At 39.9% G+C, this 19,877-nt stretch overlaps 1 protein-coding gene and 1 non-coding gene across 2 annotated transcripts; both read right to left on the bottom strand.

Moving 5' to 3' along the window:
- Nucleotides 1-6,975: 6,975 nt before the first annotated feature.
- CYP7A1 (cytochrome P450 family 7 subfamily A member 1) lies at nt 6,976-17,312 on the bottom strand. Its single transcript, NM_001205677.2, has 6 exons — nt 17,236-17,312; nt 14,843-15,083; nt 13,073-13,650; nt 10,834-10,964; nt 9,254-9,429; nt 6,976-8,439 (listed from the first exon to the last, which is right to left on the bottom strand). The coding sequence occupies exons 1-6, from the start codon at nt 17,310-17,312 to the stop codon at nt 8,140-8,142; spliced, it is 1,503 nt and encodes a 500-aa protein (NP_001192606.1). The 3' UTR covers nt 6,976-8,139.
- On the bottom strand, nt 14,176-14,248 carry TRNAG-CCC (transfer RNA glycine (anticodon CCC)). Its single transcript has one exon. It is a non-coding gene; the product is annotated as a tRNA-Gly (tRNA).
- Nucleotides 17,313-19,877: the final 2,565 nt, after the last annotated feature.

Genomic DNA, 19,877 nt, shown 5'->3' on the forward strand with positions numbered 1-19,877 from the left:
TTCTAGGCAAGAGTACTGGAGTGGGTTGCCATTTCCTTCTCCAGGGAACTTCCCAACCCAGGGATCAAACCCAGGTCTCCCGCATTGTAGACAGACATTTTACCGTCTGAGCCACCAGGGAAGTCCAATTTGGGGAAAGGAGAGACCAAATCTAGTTACAGCTCTGCCATCACTTAACTGTGGCAATGATCTTGGGAGTGTCAGAACCTCTAGGAACCTCTGTTGGTTTACAAAGCAAAAGGAGAAAGTTAGGATATTGCTATGGTGTGGCTCAGCTGGTAAAGAATCCACCTGCAATGTGGGAGACCTGGGTTCAATCACTGGGTTGGGAAGATCCCCTAGAGAAGGGAAAGGCTACCCACTCCAGTATTCTGGCCTGGAGAATTCCATCGACTGAGTCCGTGGGGTCGCAAAGAGTCAGACACGACAGACTGACTTTCACTTTCACTTTCCTGGTTTTATTACTAACTATGGAGAGATTGATAATCTCCACTCTAAGGACAGAAAGACAGGAGGAACTAAAGAGCTTCTTGAGGAAGGTGAAAAAGGAGAGTGAAAAAGTTGGCTTAAAACTCAGCATTCAGAAAACTAAAATCATGGCATCCAATCCCATCACTTCATGGCAAATAGATGGGGAAAAGTGGAAACAACAGGTTTTATTTTCCTGGGCTCCGAAATCATTGCAGACAGTGACTGCAACCATGAAATTAGAAGCTGCTTGCTCCTTGGAAGGAAAGCTATGACAAACCAAGACATCACATTAAAAATCAGAGACATCACTTTGCTGACAAAGGTCCGTACAGTCAAAGCTATGCTTTTTCCAGTAGTCATGTACAGATGTGAGAGTTTGACCATAAAGAAGGATGAGTGCTGGAGAATTGATCCTTTTGAACTGTGATGTTAGAGAAGACTCTTGAGAATCCCTTGGACTGCAAGGAGATCAAACCAGTCCATCCTAAAGAAAATCAACCCTGAGTATTCATTGAAATGATTGTTGTTGAAGCTGAAGCTCCAATACTTTGGCCACCTGATGCAGAGTAAACTCATTGGAAAAGTCCCTGGGAAAGATTGAGGGCAAAAGAAGAAGAGGGCAGCAGAGGATGAGATGGTTAGATAGTTTCACTGACTCCATGGACATGAGTTTGAGCAAATTCTGGGAGATAGGGAAGAACAGGGAAGCCTGGTGTGCTGCAGTCCATGGAGTCACAGAGTCAGACATAACTTAGCAACTGAACAGTAACAATAACAACAGAGAGATTGAGTTAAATAAGCATCAACAAGAATGGTTAGACTGTCAACACAGACATCAACTATGTCAGTTTGGAGAATTGGGTTCTGTGTGAAGTCAGGGCAGGAACATGACAGGCCTGCTGTCCATTCAGGAGGAAAAGATAGGAGATATCCTAGTACAGAGTAAGAACCTAAGTGTGAAATGATAGGCTGACCCCTGAGCTGACCTATAAAAGTCACTGACCCCATGGTCTCTGACTCTGGGGTCTCTGACTCCGTGGTCCCTCTTAGTTTGATTTAGAGGGTGGGTTCCTTAATATTAGGCTTTCCAGGTGGCACGGGTGAAGTGCTGCCAGTGTAAGAGATGTAAGAGATGCAGGTTTGATCCTTGGGTGGGGAAGATATCCTGGAGAAAGGAATGGAAACCCACTCCACTATTCTTGCCTGGAGAATCCCATGGACAGAGGAGCCTAGTGGGCTACGTTCCATAGGGTCACAAAGAGTCAGACATGACTGAAGTGACTTAGCATGCATAGCATGAAATCTTTAATATTAAATGTATACAGGTTAATTTCATGGATGTGGTATTTGCTGGCAAACAGGAGGTTTCAGGCCCAAACCTGCCCCTATAACTTGCTGAGCAGGCTTCTTCACAAAATCACTTCTCCTTCACCAGATGTCAGTTTCTGACTAAAACGAGAGCTTAGACAAGTGACTTTGAATCTGCAGTTCTCTTTGAAACATCAGTGTCCCTGTCTTGGTGTCACTTTCTAGGTTTAAGCCTCGGACTTGGTGTCAGCCCAGGCAGATGGAGAAGGGGGCTGGTGACTATGGTGTTGGCATTTCATCTTCTATTAATGAGACCAAGGCTTTGATCCTAACTGCAAAAATGACTCAAACTAATCCTGAGAGCAACGTGAGATTCCACAGTTAACAAGTCCAAGCTGCTAGTGAGTTGAGGGAAGGCCTTCCTGTGTGGAAGGGTGGGACATAGTTTAACATTGCAATACTGTATGGGGTCATGGTTAGAGTCATAATAAAAATGTCTTGACTAAATGGGAAAATTTAGCCTTTAATAAAGTTCTAAAATAAGATCATTTACAAGAAAATTATACCTTGTTTTTGCTTTAATGTAGCCCTCTCACATACTTTCTTTTTTTAAATGAAAAAACAAAAATCTCATATACTAGTACACTTTTCAGAAGTTTAATAAAAATTATAGAACAAAACAACCTTTGGGATTACTCTACAGCAGGAGTTGGCAAACATTTTCCATAAAGGCCCAGATAGTAAATCTTGTTGGTTCTGCAGCCACGTGGTCTCTGTTGCAACTACACAGCTTTGTGATTGCGTTATAAGAGCAGACCTAGACAAGAGCACTAATAAAGAGGCAATAAAACTTCACTTTGGGGCCTTCCCTGGTGGTCCAGTGGTTAAGAATTTGCCTGCCAGTGGAGGGAGCATGGGTTCGATCCATTGTCCTCAAAGATTCCATGCTGCAGAGCAACTAAGCCCGTGCACCAGAACTGCTGAGCCCGCGCTACAGAGCCTGCGAGCTGCAACTATTGATGTCTGCATGCCCTAGAGCACATGCGCTGTAACAAGAAAAGCCACCACGGGAAGCCTGAGCGCTGCAACTAGAGAGTAGTCCCTGCTCGCTGCAACTAGAGAAAAACCCTGTGTAGCAACAAAGACCCAGCGTAGCCAAAAATAAATTTAAAAAAAAGTTTACTTATGGACATGGAAATCTGAGCTTTGTGTAATTTCCATATGTCATGAAATATTATTCTCTTGATTTTGTCCAACCAATAAAAAACATAAAAACCACTCAGGTTTCAATCTGTACACAAACAGGACACCTTTGGCCCACAGTGCTATGGACTGGCAACCCCTATTATACAAGAATAAAGATGTGGAAAGATGTGTGGACACATTCAGCAAGAGACAGGCATGCCTCATTCTATTGCACTTCCCTTTATTCTGCTCCACAGATGCTGTTGTTTTTTTTTTTTTTTTTTTTTAACAAGGTTTGTGACAACCCTGCATCAAGCAAGTGTGTTAGCCCCATTTTCCAACAGCATTTGTTACTCTGGTCTCTGTGTCACATTTCGGTAAGTCTTGAAATATTTTAAATATTTTCATTATTATTATATTTGCTATGGTGTGATCCGTGATCTTGGATGTTACTATTGTAACCATCTGAACCATGTTCAAGTAAGAGAATGAACTTAATCAATGCTGTGTGCGTTCTAATTGCTCCATCTGCTGGCTGTTCTCCTGTCTCCCTCCCTCTCCCCAGGCCTCCCTATCTCCTGAGACACCACAGAATTGAAATTAGGACAATTAATAACCCTACAATGGCCTCTAAGTGTTCAAGTGAAAGGAAGAGTCCCATGTCTCTCATAAATCAAAAGCTAGAAATGATGATGTTTGGTGAGGAAGGCATGTCCAAGCTGAGACAGACTGAAAGCTAGGACTCATACCAGTTCAGTTCAGTTCAGTTCAGTCACTCAGTCGTGTACGACTCTTTGAACCCCATGGACTGCAGCATGCCAGGCCTCCCTGTCCATCACCAACTCCTGGAGTTTACTCAAACTCATGTTTATTGAGTCGGTGATGCCATCCAACCATCTCATCCTCTGTCATCCCCATCTCCTCCTGCCTTCAACCTTTCCCAGCATCAGGGTCTTTTCCAATGAGTTAGTTTTTTGCATCAGGTGGCCCCATCAGCTGGAGTTTCACCTTCAACATCAGTCCTTCCAATGAATATTCGGGACTGATTTCCTTTAGGATTGACTGGTTGGATCTCCTTGCAGTCCAAGGGACTCTCCAGAGTCTCCTCCAACACCACAGTTCAAAAGCATCAATTCTTTGGCACTCAACTTTCTTTATAGTCCAACTCTCACATTCATACATGACTACTAGAAAAACCATAGCTTTGACTAGATGGACCTTTGTTGGCAAAGTAATGTCTCTGCTTTTTAGTATGCTGTATAGGTTGGTCATAAATTTTCTTCCAAGAAATAAACGTCTTTTAATTTAATGGCTGCAGTCACCATCTGCAGTGATTTTGGAGCCCCCAAAAATAAAGTCTGTCACTATATCCACTGTTTCCCCATCTATTTGCCATGAAGTGATGGGACCAGATGCCATGATCTCAGTTTTCTGAATGTTGAGCTTTAAGCCAACTTTTTCACTCTCTTTCACTTTCATCAAGAGGCTCTTTAGTTCGTCTTCACTTTCTGCCATAAGGGTGGTATCATCTGCATATCTGAAGTTATTGATATTTCTCCCAGCAATCTTGATTCTAGCTTGTGCTTCTTCCAGCCCAGCGTTTCTCGTGATGTACTCTGCATAGAAGTTAAATAAGCAGGGTGACAATATAAAGCCCTGATGTACTCCTTTTCCTATTTGAAACCAGTCTGTTGTTCCATGTCCAGTTCTAACTGTTGCTTCCTGACCTGCATACAGATTTATCCCAGTTAGTCAAGATGTAAATGCAAAGGGGAAGTTCCTGAAGGAACGAAAAGTGCTGTTCCAGTGAACACAGGAACAATAAGAGAGTGAAACAGCCTTATTGCTGATATGGAGAAGGTTTTAGCGGCCTGGATAGAAGGTCAAACCAGCCACAACATTCCCTTAATCAGAGCCTAATCCAGAGCAAGGTCCTAACTGTATTCAGTTCTATAAAGGCTGAGAGAGGTGTGGAAGCTACAGAAGAAAAGTTTGAAGGCAGCAGAGGTTGGTTCATGAGATTTAAGGAAAGAAGTTGTCTGCATAGCATCGAAGTGCAAAATGAAGCAGCAAGTGCTGATGTAGAAACTGCAGCAAGTTACCCAGAAGATCTAGCTAATCATGATAATCATAAAGGTGGCTACACTAAGCAACAGGTTTTCAGTGTAGAAGAAACAGCCTTGTGTTGGAAGAGGATGCCATCTCAGGGTTTCCTGGTTAGAGGGGAGAAGTCAATGCATGACTTCAAAACTTTGAAGGACAGCCTGACTGTCTCATCAGGGGCTAATGCAGCTGGTGACTTTAAGTTGAAGCCAATGCTCCTTTACCATTTTGAAAATCCCAGGGCACGTAAGAATTATGCTCAACATACTCTGACTGAGCTCCATAGATGGGACAGAAAAGCCTGGATGACAGCACGTATGTTTACAACATGGTTTACTGACTATCCTAAGCCCACTGTTGAGACCTACCATGCTGACAAAAAGATCTCTTTCAAAATATTACTGCTCTTTGACAATGCCCCTGGTCACCCAAGAGCTCTGCTGGAGATGAACTATTAGGTTAATTACTCTTCCCGTGCCTGCTAACACATCTTTTTTGCAGCCCATGGATCAAGGAGTAATTTTGACTTTCAAGTGTTATTCTTTAAGAAATATGTATTTCATAAGAAGTATATATTGCCATAGACAGTGATTCCTCTGCTAGAGCCAGGTAAAGTGATTTGAAAATCTTAGGGAAAGGATTCATTACTCAAGATGCCATTAAGAACATTCATATTTCATGAGAAGAGGTCAAAAATATCAACAGGAGTTTGGAGAAAGTTGTTTCCAAACCTTGATAGATAACTTTGAGAAGTTCAAGACTTCAGTGGAGGAAATAACTGCAGATATGGTGGAAATAGTGGGGGGAACTAGAAATGGGGTCTGGAGATGTGAGTGAGTTGCTGCTTCCTCAGGATAAAACTTTAACATATGATGAGTTCTTCTGATAAGTGGTATCTGGAGATGGAATCTACTCCTGGGGGAGATGCCATGAAAGTAGCTGAAGTGACAACAAAGAACTGAGGATACGTAAACTTAGTTGCTAAAGCAGTGGCAGGGTTTGAGAGGACTCACTCCAATTCTGAAAGAAGTTCAAACCATCAGGTGATGATTAGCACTTTTTAGCAATTAAGTATTTTAAATTAAGGTATGTACATTGTTTATTCGGGTATAATGCTATTGCACATTTAATAGACTAAAATATACTGTAAAAACATAACTTTTATATACACTCAGAAACCAAAAAATTCTTGTGACTTGCTTTATTGGGTTGGTCTGGAACCAAAGGAGATCCAACCAGTCCATTCTAAAGGAGATCGGTCCTGGGTGTTCTTTGGAAGGAATGATGCTAAAGCTGAAACTCCAGTACTTTGGCAACCTCATGCGAAGAGTTGACTCATTGGAAAAGACTCTGATGCTGGGAGGGATTGGGGGCAAGAGAAGAAGGGGATGACAGAGGATGAGATGGCTGGATGGCATCACTGACTCGATGGACGTGAGTCTGAGTGAACTCCGGGAGTTGGTGATGGACAGGGAGGCCTGGCGTGCTGAGATTCATGGGGTCGCAAAGAGTCGGACACAACTGAGCGACTGAACTGAACTGGAGCCAAACCCATTATATCTCCAGGATGTGTCTGTATGAAATATATTAGGGAACCATATTAGAAATTTAGTCTAAAACAAATTTTTTGTAAAAGGGGATTTTGTTAATCTTGGGGCACATGTAAATGAGTTTAATTTTCTTGATATGAAAAATAACTTACATGGGAGATAATCCCATGGTTATATTATTAATAAATTCAATTACTAATGAATTAAATAAATAGATTTAAAATCTTTAATGAATTTTATAAAGTATGGAGGAGATTTTTGAGTGAATAATTATTTTGATTTTTCTATGAGATGCAAAATGAGCAAAATTGTTGTAACTTAGTAGGTGATCGCTTTAAACGTTTGGAATACTTAAAAATTTAAAACAAAAATTCACACTTTTATTTCTGAAAAGTGAATCATTTCAACATTAGCAAATATTACAATATATCTTAGTATTTGTAGTGCAAGGAAAAAGTTAAATATAATTTACAATATATACATAGAGAAATATCAGTAAAGTATTACAGTTCATAACTCCAGTACTTAAAATATTTCACTAAAGCACTGTTGTACACAGTAGCTGAACACTGTCCTATAGCCTAAACTATATTTCCTTTGATTACAACTTGTTTAAAGATAAAAAGTTTTCAAATAAAACACAATGCCAATTTAATGAATTCTTTGCAGTTTCATATCCAAAACATTCAGATGGTCATTATCATCCAATTTTAATTTTAAAATACATCACATGAGAGCTACATTGTTTTCATGGATGCATGTTAATAACATCAGAAAAAAACCTGCCTTTTCTGGAAAAAAAATCTTCCAATTAATATGAAATCTAATAAAAGTGTAGGTAAAATGATTGAAACCTGACACAGATATTAGAGTTTCCAGCAAAAATAAATTAAATATAAAGAGAATATAGTAAGACCATCTTTAATGTTCTCAAGACATCAAGACAGTCATTTTAAAAGCTATAAATACTAGATATAAGGAAAGCTGAAAAAAATTTTTATTAAAAGGCATGATATAATCCTTTAAAATATCCTCTGTAATATACATCTATGCCCAAAGAGCCCCATATCTGATCAGAAAGTCATGCATTTTCACTAAAACGTGAATGTGTACCTTTTGTATAACCGTGGGAGGTTTATATAAAAATAAAACAGTTTCCTTAGGAAAACAAAAAAAGAAGAACTTTTGCCAAATACTCTGGGAAAAAACAAGCAAAAAAAAACTTTTTCCTCTGAAAATAATAAAGTTCAGTTCCTGGCAATGTGAACACTCACAGACTTATTCAAATGAAAACAAATTATTGTGCTTCTAGAAACTAGTTTCTTTTTTTTTTCACTTGCAGAGTCTGAAACAGCATCTGGAAACCATCACCAAAACGTTAAGATTCACAAGCAAGCACTGCTGGGCAGAAGGGAACCTGCTGCACCGTCGTACTGCCACTAAACATGTCTGCCCACAGGGCACCGGTGAGTGATGGTGCCCGCAGCCTTGTAACAGCACCAGGGGGCCTCCAAGCATATGTTCACGAATGCTTGAATTTATATCTAAACTCAGTATCATATAATGGTGGTAAAATGCCCAAGCCTGCCCGGGATTGGTCCAAAGGTGGACATTTGACACAGCTCTCCACAAGCTCCAGTTCGAAATAGGAAAGCATCAGGATCAAAAACTGCTTGATTTCCTGGACAGCGAATAATCTTCCAGGACATATAGTGACTCCTGACCCAAAGGGCATGTAGTAATATTTTAACTTGAGTCCATTACTGTAGAAGGTGGTCTTTGTCTTCCCATTTTCATCAAGATAGCGATCATATTTAAAAGTCTGCAATAAAGATACAAAGGAAACAAATGCATAAGCTAGTTTAAAAAGAATCTTTTTCTAAACCTGGAAGTTCCAAAGGGTTATTTTCTTTTTTAATCCAATATATGAGTAACATAGCACATACCCTACCTTGAATCAGAAAGTAATAAGAAATAGGAATTTAAAGAGAATTGAGGGGAATGGGAGAGCTTTATACCTACCATCCTACCTGGGTGACTAGTTCCTCCCTCCCTTAGGCAGAACGAGAAAGAAGGATTTACATCAGAAATTAGAGGAGTCAGTATATTAGCCTCTAATTTCCTAGACTTGGGAAGAGGCACTTTTTAAGGAAGGAAGGAGGCAGCTTTATTATTGCAACTGCAGATATAATCTATTAGAGATTGTTGTTGTTGATATTTAGTCGCTAAGTCATGTCTCACTCTTCTGGAACACCATGGGTAGTAGCCCAAAAGGCTCCTCTGTCCATGGGATTTCCCAGGCATGAATACTGGAGTGGTTTGCCATTTCCTCCTCCAGGGGATCCTCCTGACCCAGGGACTGAACCTGTGTCTCCTGCATTGGCAGGTGGATTCTTTACTGCTGAGCCACCAGGGAAGCCTCTAGTAGAGATATGATGTCAAATACCAAGAATAAAAATTAAAATTTCAGCCATCATCCAAATTCTCCAAAATATAATATGAATATTTGACATTAATAAAAGAGACAATCCCTGTGGTTTCAATGATCAAATGAATTCTGCAGTGGTAAATTTCCTCTTTATTTCAGTCTGAGTACACATCACCCGGACACTGAACTTTGATGAACAGTCACTTACCAACGGGTCTGGGTAGATTTCTGGATCTAAATGCATTAACTGTGGATAAAGAGCTATGATGTCATCTTTGCGGATATTATAGGAACCGTCCTGGAGGTGCAAAGTGAAGTCCTCTTTAGCAGTACGGATGTTGAGGGAAGCACTGGAAAGTCTCAGAGACTCCTTGATGATACTGTCTAAAGATTTTAAGAGGAATAAAGGAGGAGAGAAAAAGAAGAAGAAAGAACAAAGTATTTATAAGGCCATGTAATCTAGAGTCTGATATACCCCTAGCAGCCAGTAACACAAACCTAAACAGACTAGGGGAAGCTGGCCAGATCCAAATTTCTCAAACTTTTTTATGTGCTGTGATCAATGGTTTAGTTGTGCCTAATGTATTTTTAATCCAATAATCTGAGTTATAATCTCTTGATATAATCTTGATCATCAATGAGAACTAGACTTTCATAATTTTAGAGAAAAACAATCTTATTTCTACATGATACTAGACATCTAATAATTACAAAAAATCAGTAAATAACTTTTATGTGAATTATTCAAAGTTTATCACTTTTGATATTTAATATACTAACACTTTTTTATGGAAATATTTGTTCAAGATGCAGCTTCACTTTGGTGTCTATGTTGCTGTTTCTGCTGCTAAGTCACTTCAGCCGTGTCCAACTGTGTGACCCCATAGACAGCAGCTTACCAGGCTCTTCCATCCCTGGGATTCGGTGTTTATAAGAACCTGTACTTATCATTACACTGCCTGGGGTTATGTGAGTACACCCTGCATTCTCGTAGGGACATAAAGGGACACAAAGAACATGCTGAGAATAGCTGAAATATATGATGAGACCTTCCAGTTTCTGTCCTTTTAATTGTCGTGCTTTAAGTGCTCATCACACAATTGTGCATAAAATCATAGCACGTTAGCACTTGATTTCACAAATGAGAAAATAAGGTCCCCAAAGTGAAATGACATGTCCGAGGTCTCCACAGCAAGTCAGAGTCCTCCCACGGGGCCCGTGCTTCTTGCCTCCCTGTCCCTTCCGCTAAGACACACTGCCCCGAAAGCATACACTGGTTTCTTTCCTCTAAAGAAACGTAACAAAAGCAAGAGAAAACTTTTTTCTTACTTAAAAACATAGTACTTCTGTATTTCTATAAAATCCAGAGAATCAAACATTTTTCAATGAAATAACCGTCCACCCCATTTCCCAACCCATGCAGCTAATTGTGGTTTCATGGTGATACCTTTTCCCCTTTGATTTCATGCACACGAATAATGTACTAACTATAAGAAGAGTAGTAAAAGCAGTAACAAGGGAGGAAGTGCAGAGAAGAGCTTGAGAGTATAGGGTCAAGAGCTCCACGTCAGGCTGTCACTGGTTCCTCCATCCCATCCCAGGCTGTGACGTAACCTGTAAATGCCCGTCTGCTCACTTGTTATATAGAAACAGTACTAGTCTCCAGGCATAGGGTTGCTGGAGGGTCAGATGGGACATAACGCCTGCAACAAGTAAGTGTGTGATGTGAGCTGACGATCGCGGGTAGGAGGACACAGAAAATAACACGGAACACACACACAAGCACACCTAGCACGGGCATGTTGTCCAGCTGTGTCTGATTCAAATGAATAGGACTGTCTTCAAAGCTAACTTTTTGACCAGCATTCTCTAGTGTTTTATTTACTTCTTCAGTGGCCGCTTTCATTGCCTCCGGGTTTCTATGAAAAGTTAAGAGAAAAGAAAAGATGTACAGAGCATAAGTTTTTTCTCTACCAAAAAGTCTGCAAATAGGCATTTCCCCCTTCTTTTAATCAGATACAGGTCAAGATACAGAGAAGGTGATACAGGGACATTCCCATTTATTTTTTACTCTGTTTTATAGTTGTGCTTTTAAAGTATTTTTCTAGTTACTCCAGGCCTTAGTTGGAGCGTGTGAACTCTTAGTTGCGGCTTGTGAACTCTTAGTCCCTGACCAGGGATCGAATCTGGGCCCCTGCACTGGGAGTATGGAGTCTTAGCCCTGAACCACCAAGGAAATCCCTATAGTTTTTTAAGTCCTTGGATATCAGCAAGAACTGATGAAAGGGTCTCGCTACATAAAAGTAAAACTTTGGCTAGACTTTTAAATAAGTGATTCTAGTGAGGATTAAGTGGTCAAAGTAGTCATTACATGGCAAGTGAGAGAGAAAGTTGCCTCCAAGATAACGATTCTAAAGTACTAGCTAAACTGCCAAAGGAAATTTAAATTCACTCTTAAAATCCCTATGATTCCACATAAAGCAGCTTTTCCACTTGTATGATAATTTATTCCTCTGACACTTGGACCTGTGAAATGAATGCGACTTCATTTTAGGACACTGACACTCACTGGATCCTCAGCACGTGGTGAGGTGTCCATGGACCAGGATCACAGTCTCAGAAACATCTGATTGATGTTTCTGCATGACTGTCAGGAAATCACTACTATTGCTTATAGGATATAAAACTGCTGTTGTAACCTTGCTGTTAATATGTGAATTTACTCCAGACAGAGCTTTCCGAAGTAAACATTTTAGAAGACATTTAATCTTTGAGACAGATGAGTTTTTTATCTGAAATTAAAAAATATATATATTTTAAAGACATAAAATTAGAAGCCCTCAACAGAACTTTGGCATTCCCAATCCAATTGAAGGGTAATTTTGTGTCTGTGCAACATCCAGTTTAACTGGAATAATTCAATAAAACGTTTGAATGTCAAATTCCCAAAAGACTAACCTTTGGGAAAGAAATCACGTTATGCAAAGTTTATGTTGCATCCAAGTTTTTTTTTTTATATACAGTGTTTAAAAGGCAAGGCTATGGCTTTTCCAGTGGTCATGTACGGATGTGAGAGTTGGACTGTGAAGAAAGCTGAGCGCCGAAGAATTGATGCTTTTGAACTGTGGTGTTGGAGAAGGCTCTTGAGAGTCCCTTGGACTGCAAGGAGATCTAACCAGTCCATTCTGAAGGAGATTGGCCCTGGGATTTCTTTAGAAGGAATGATGCTAAAGCTGAAACTCCAGTACTTTGGCCACCTCATGCGAAGAGTTGATTCATTGGAAAAGACTCTGATGCTGGGAGGGATTGGGGGCAGGAGGAGAAGGGGACAACAGAGGATGAGACGGCTGGATGGCATCACTGACTCGATGGACGTGAGTCTGAGTGAACTCCGGGATTTGGTGATGGACAGGGAGGCCTGGCGTGCTGCGATTCATGGGGTTGCAGAGTCGGACACGACTGAGCAACTGAACTGAGCTGAACTTAAAAGGCAAAATCTAGCTAAATTCCATCAATAACAGTATATTATGATTGATTCATAGGTATTAGAGTTGGTCAAATAGTATTACAGCAACCACTAACTGAGTGAAAAAACAGCTAATGTAGGCAGGCTGAAGTGACTTAGCAAGCATGCACGCACTGTCCTTTTTGCTGACAGTTCATCAGCAATCATATAAGGATATTTTTATGATTATAAAGACCAAATTCATGCACTTAAAGAGGCGTCATGAAGAACAACCTGGCCTTAAGGAGAAGGGCTCTGGGTGCAGACAGCCTCATTGACCCTGTACCAGTACGTTCCTTTCCCCAGGATGATCAGTCTCTGCTTCTATAAGATGCATTTACCGGTCACAGCTCTTTTTAGAGGATCAGATGAGCCGATGTAAATGTTGAACATTTACGAGGGTAAATGCCACATTCATGATTGACAGCATGAGAAGGTACCATGAGTTTTTCTTTGAGTTACAATGGTTGAATTTCTGCTTTCAACTAAAATAAAGAAATTAATGGATAATCTGCTAATTACCTAATCATCTGAAACAAGCTCCAGAAAGTGGCTGGAATGGTGTTTGCTTGCGATGCCCAAAGGACTGCGAGGAGTGACTTGGCTCTCTCTGTGTCGTCCAAAGTGGCGAATGTGTCATTCAAAAATCTGACCAGCTCTGAGATGTGGTCTCTTTCTCTGAACTTCTGGAGTCTCAAGCCCTCCGTCAGCTTCTCCCGGGCGTAGTGTCCTGTCTTGAACACGTGGATGGGGAAGCCAGCCACCAGGGCGGGAAAGATTTTGTCAAATTGCTTGAAGTTGTCCAGGCTGTTTAGAATGAGCGCCTTTTGGGCATCTTGCCCTGCGAGATCGCGGCCAAAGAGCGTCAAGTAGCCAGCTTCAAACATGACCCGGTAGCAGAAGGAGTACATCCCCTCGGTCACCCAGGTGGGTGTGGGGGGCTGTGGTGGCCCCTGGGGTCTCAGGACAAGCTGGAGGTTTCCCATCATGGCTTCCGTGAGGGAGCTCAAGGCGTCACCCTGCAGGGTCTTGATGATAGTTTTGCTTATGGTATCAGTGGTGTTTCCATCGCTCGGGTCAATGCTTCTGTGTCCAAATGCCTGATGGGCAATAAAATGTGGGGAGAAAAAGAAATTAAGCCTGACCCGGGACTAGTAAATGAGGAGGGCATGGCAACCCACTCCAGTACTCTTGTCTGGAGAATCCCCTGGACGGAGGAGCCTGGCAGGCTGTGGTCCATAGGGTCACACAACTGAAGTGACTTAGCAGCAGGAATAGTAAACAGCGTGATTCTTCATGATTCTCTACTTGTTAAAAAAGGGGAGGAGGGGGAACCAGCCTTCCCACCTGCAATTTCATAGCAGTTATATTTGAAATAACTCTTCAAATAAATGGCCAAATCACGTCCTTCAAGGCCAACTTTAAGTCCCAGATTATCAGTGAAACTTCCTTCCTTGTACCACTCTGCTCTTCTCTTTCTTATTTTTCTATGCTTCTACATTTATTTGCATGTTAATTTGGCGTTAATCAAGAGTATTTCTTTAAAATGTTTATTTATTTATTTGGCTGCACTGGGTCTTAATTAGGGTACTTGGGAACTCTTAGTTGAGGTATCTGTGATCTAGTTCCCTGACTAGGGATCAAACCCAGGCCCTCTGCATTGGGAGTGCAGAGTCTTAGCCACTGGACCACCAGGGAAGTTTGAAGAATTTTTTTTTTATCATTGGTTCTCTTTCATATTCTTTGTAGATATATCTTAACCAGATTTTAAGTTACTTAGGAGCAGAGACCAGGTCTAATATTTCTTTGCAGAAACTCAGTTAATATTGATTCATTTTTCTCTGTAGAAGAGCCTTTTAAAGTGATGCCAAAATATATGGACAATTCCTTAACAAAATTAAACAATTGTGTGGCATGAGTGTGGTAAAACAACTATTGAACGTTAAGTTCCCACGTGCACTTTGGGTGGTGTGTAAAAATTATTGACATGAGTGAGTTTTTAATCTGTCTTATACAGTACCGTCTACTCCAGTAAAACATTTAGTTTTTATTTCACCCTCGTAAACTGGTTAGAAAATGACAAATCTATACCTATTTCAACTTTTTAAATGGTTAGTACCAAGAGATTATGTCCAATTTGGTTTATTGTGTTTCTAAGAATCTTCATGTAAGGGTAGCTCTCTTCAACATCTCTGTCTTTCAATTGAAGTACATCAGAATGGTTAAATAGATTGACATAGACAAGGTAGAAAATAAGCAAGTCTAATGTTATGTAAATGCAAATCTGGTTACCTTTGCAGAAGCAGTAAAGTGAAATTTTTTCCAATCAAAGTATTTTCCATGGCACAGTACTTTATGATATGACAAGGGATTTGTGATGAAGTGGACATAGTTTCCCATCAGTCTGCAGGTGAAAACGTGACCATGTTTCCTTTGATTTGCCCTGAGGAACTCGAGAGGATTGGCACCAAATTGCAGAGCACAACCCAGATACGGAATCAGCCCATTCTCCAGAGGGGGTTCGCCCATCTGCCTGTAAGAAACAAGATGGTAAATATGGAAAACTGTACATAGTTCTTTGTTTATTTTAAGTTTACTACCACTGATGTCAAATTTCAAACTCTATAGTTTATTGATTTTTTTTGGTTGGTGGGGCCCTGCTCCTTTACTAAAATAATGAGTCATCTTAACTTAGTAACATGATATGTTGGTAAAAATGATAGATAAATCCATCCATCCATGCATCCATTCAGCAAACACGTATATGTATGTGTGCACACGTGTGTTTCTGTACAGTATGCTCAATCATGTCCAACTGTTTTGCAACTCCATGGACTGTAGTCCGCCAGGCTCCTCTGTCCATGAAGTTTCCCAGGCAAGAATACTAGAGTGGGTTGCCGTTTCCATCTCCAGGGGATCTTCCTGACCCAGGGAATCAAACCCGCATTTCTTGCATCTCCTGCATTGGCAGGGGGATCCTTTACCCCTGCGCCACCCGAGAAGCCCTTACTAAATGTCTAATATATGCTGCTCATTCTTCCCAATCATGAGGATAAAAGGATCAACCAAGGCCAATAAGATTTTTGCTCTCAGTGTAGAAATGAAATTACATTGTAGTGTTTATATTTGTTTCTAGGCATTGTTTGCCTGAGTATCTCAAAATGTTTTATTTTATTGTCTTCTCTAAAGGTAGCATACTGAATGACAGAAAGGATTGCAGAATTGAAGTTTTAAAAATCTTCATAGTTTAAACATTATTCTGTAATGATAGTTGAAGAGGGGAATCTGAGAAATTAGCACATTATAGAATGAAATTGAATAAGATAGGTATTGACATGGTTATTGATTATAATTTAATGCTCTTTCTTATAATCTAGCATTATAATTTAATGTTCATGCTATTTTAAATGTTTTCATTTAATAAAATAAACATTTATTTTCCAACAGAAACCACTCTCCCTCTTTGTAGAATAACATAGCATAAAATAATGATTTTTATTTTTGTAGTTTGCAGGTAAGCAGTTTAATTAAAAATAGAAATTACTAAGCCTGAATTAAAATACTGAAAAGGAAAAAAAAAAAAAACCTGTTAAAAGGTGGACAACCCATAGCAACCTACATAGCTGAAGATATGCAGTGGGTAATTCTGTTTTGGAGACTGACATAGTTGAGAATATTTATATGCCCTCCCCCAAATGCTCTTTGAACCAATCAGAAGTTAAATAATTATGGTGGATATATCTGACTTTATTGTATTTCTTCAACCAATTGTAAATGATGCACACAAATAAGTGATGTCTCATGTGTTTAGCAGTTTCCCAATTCACCATGATTGATTATCATTAGTAATAATAATAGATTCTTAACCCTGATGTTAAGGGGACATGGGTTTGATCCCTGGTCTGGGAAGATCTGACCTACCGAGGAGCAACTAAGTCCATGTGCCACAACTACTGAGCCTGTGGTCTGGCGCCAGCGAGTCACAACCACCGAGTCCACACATCCCAACTCCTGAAGCCCGCGCAGTTTGAGCACCTAGAGCCCGTGCTCCACGACAAGAGGAAGCACTGCAGTGAGAAGCCTGAGCACTACAGCAAAGAGTAGCCCCCGCTCACCACAACTAGGGAAAGCCCTTGCAGCAACAAAGTCCAAGTGAAGCTAAAACTGAATGAATACATAAAATAAAGCTTAAAAAAAAAAAGAATAACAGGATGATCACTGCAGGCTCTATGCTCTTGTCCAGCTCAGCCTGAGTGTATACAGTGCACAAGAACTAGCTAAAAAGAGAACATTTATTTAGTCAGAGCATCTATTTAATCTACGAGATAGAACTGTGGATCCCACTGACCACATCTGTCCTTACTACCCCACACTTTATATGCACACGTGGACACACAGACATACGCACACACACAGATCTTACAAAGTTTCTGTCAGTGATGTTTAACAAGTTTGTCCATTTTTACATTAAGACTAATATATTTCAATGCTAAAAAGGAAACATTGCCATTATATCTCTTGTGAGATATAATAAAAAAGTTACTTAAAATTTTTTTTAATTTAAAAATATTAAGTAAGAAAATGCCAGCATTTGTAAGTACAGAAAACCAACTCTATGGTATAACAATGAAAGTTAAATAACTTTAAATGAATGAACAAAAATGCAATTTAAAGATAAAACTTACCTTCTTCTCATTCCAAGTAGGTATAAACAACAACACACTGCTATAACAATCCCCCAAATCAAAGAGAGGCTCATCATTTTGCAAATCTAATGTGAAACCTCTGAGGAGAAGCGTCTGTGATGAGAAAGGTAAGGATGTAACAACAGACTCCAGCTAGACTTTTTATACATGGTAAGATGCTTCACTTGAGTGATCAAAGCAAACAATTAACCATCCCTATTAGGTAAAAAAATAAAATAAAATAACTGGCCTTGAACTAAGTCCACAAGTATCAGAAGAGGTTCCAAAACAATCAGAGGCCTGCCATACTTGGTAAGTTGAAGGTCACTCAAACATATGTTGACTTAACATTCAGACCTGGGAATGACAGCCAGTATTACAAATTTAGGACTCTTATGAAAAGAACAAATAAACCTGTTCAAGATGAACATATCAAATAGAGATGTAAAATATAATAAGGCAAAGAAAAGTAAGTACAAGTTATCATTAAGCTAATGATTTGATCTTGTTACCTTTAAAAAGAAATCAATTTAAATGATTTACAAGAGAGAGAGCTGTAAAGTTCAAAGGAAAGAGAACTGAGTGAAATGTTTCTGCTGCTTCACGTTTCAGTGCGTTTACAAAAGCAGAGAGATTTTACTATATATAGTAACATGTTACTTACCTATCACCCTCAAGAGAGAAAGTTTCCCACAAAAATTTATCCTCCAGCTAAACACAGTCTAGTGTTTTAAGTCTTTATTAAATTTATGACAATATTCCTTCTGTTTTATGTTCTAGCTTTTTGGCATGTAGGATCTTATCTCCCTGACCAGGGATTGAACCCACACCCCCTGTACTGGAAGGTGAAGTCTTAACCACTAGACCGCCAGGCAAGTTCCCCACAACACAGTTTATCTTAAAGCATCAAAACTTTATCAACCACTTTTTTCTAATTGAAAATAAGTTTATTAATTTTTCTGATTGTTAAAGGAGTATAGCTTAATTTCAAATAATTCAAGACTAACTGAAACATATCTTAGTAGAAAGGGAAAGTCAACTCATAATCTACCTCTGCCACATCTCCCCACTCAGAACTGTTAGCTGTTTGGTGTGTATATCCTCCCAAACTTTATTTCTTTGCACACTTACGTAGTGATTGAACGTCTATTCTGTACCAAGAACTCTTTAAAGGTATTCTGACTACAGGTATTAATAAGACCTGATTCCCTGCTTTAATGAAGGCACTATTTTCGTCGAGAGACAGATAATAAAATATAAGTCATAAAATAAGGCAAAGTGCAGAGAGCTATCAGGGCATGAGAGCAACTGTAGGCGTGGTGACTTGCTCCTCTGAGATCAAGGGATTAGCCAAGACAAAACTAGAAGGACGAGAAATTCAAGAAGAAAGAGCAAATGCAGAAGTCCTGAGTTAAGGATGAGGTTGGTCTATCTAAGAACCAGAAAGGATGTAGGATACATTGGAGCAGAGTGAATGAGGGGAAGCTTGGTTAACATGTAAGACAAAAGACAGGCAAGAGCTCAGTCACATACAGGACACTTGAGAGAAGGGAAAGAGATTTTGGAGGGCGGCAGATCAAAACAGTGTCTTCAGCTACACAGACTGCTGTGTTGTCAGGTTAACAATTGAACTTGAGTTTGAAACAAGGGAGAAGAGTCAAAGGTGGAAATAGGAATCACAAGTCATCAGTGTTTGAATGATGTTTAGAGCCCAGAAACTATATCATATCACCTTGGGAGACAATGTGAAATTGAAAGTTGTGAGTCGCTCAGTCATGTCAGACTCTTTGCAACCCCATGGACTGTAGCCTGCCAGGTTCCCCCGTCCATGGAATTTTCCGGGTAACAATACTGGAGTGGGCTGCCATTCCCTCCTCCAGGGGATCTTCCTGACCCAGGGATCAAACCCAGGTCCCCTGCATTGCAGGCAGATTCTTTATCATCTGAGCCACAGGAAGTCCAGGGAGACAATTAAGCCCAAGAAAAGAATAGAATCCAACACCAGACCCCAGAGCAGCCCATTTCTTGAGATCAGTCAGAGAGCGACAAAGAGGAGATGGGGAAGAAACAGCAGGAATAAAACTGAGAGAATACAGTGTCACAGGAAGAGGAAGATGCCCTTGAAGAAAGACGAGTGCATCACACGCTACTCTAAGGTCAAGGAAGAGGACAGAGAAAGGACCGCTGGACTCGACAAGGAGGAGATAGTTGGTGAGTCACACATAGACACACATGCAAAGGTGGGATTCCATTAAAGACTTTATATAGCACAAAAAAATGAATATCGTGAATGTTTCCCATGACAACACACATCTGTATGTATTACATTTGTATCTGTAAGATCTCTTCATTTTTTTTCTGTGTGTATAGTCTTCCATTGACTAAATGTACTATTATTTAGTTAACTGATTCTCTGCTGGTGGGTACTTGGTCTCCAGTTCTTGGCTACAGAATCCATAGATTCATTTCATGCTTTTTTGCCTCCTTAAACAGAAACTACAAATATTTTCTCATGAGGGATTTGTGATCATAGTCATGAATATCCACCATTCTGTGGCAGTACATAGACTTTTCAGTCCATTTAGATATTTCTAGGGCATTGCACCCATTAAATACATTTAGACTGGTGTGCCTTTTTGAAT

The sequence above is a fragment of the Bos taurus genome, chromosome 14 (assembly GCF_002263795.3).
Source record: "Bos taurus isolate L1 Dominette 01449 registration number 42190680 breed Hereford chromosome 14, ARS-UCD2.0, whole genome shotgun sequence".
Taxonomy (NCBI): domain Eukaryota; kingdom Metazoa; phylum Chordata; class Mammalia; order Artiodactyla; family Bovidae; genus Bos; species Bos taurus.

Coding starts and splice junctions, on each gene's coding strand:
- CYP7A1 (NM_001205677.2), bottom strand. CDS start 17,312: ATGATGAGCCTCTCTTTGATTTGGGGGATTGTTATAGCAGTGTGTTGT. Junction 13,651..14,842: donor ACTTTACTGCTTCTGCAAAG/GTAACCAGATTT, acceptor ATTGCCCATCAG/GCATTTGGACACAGAAGCAT. Junction 8,440..9,253: donor AAATCTACCCAGACCCGTTG/GTAAGTGACTGT, acceptor TCTTTATTGCAG/ACTTTTAAATATGATCGCTA.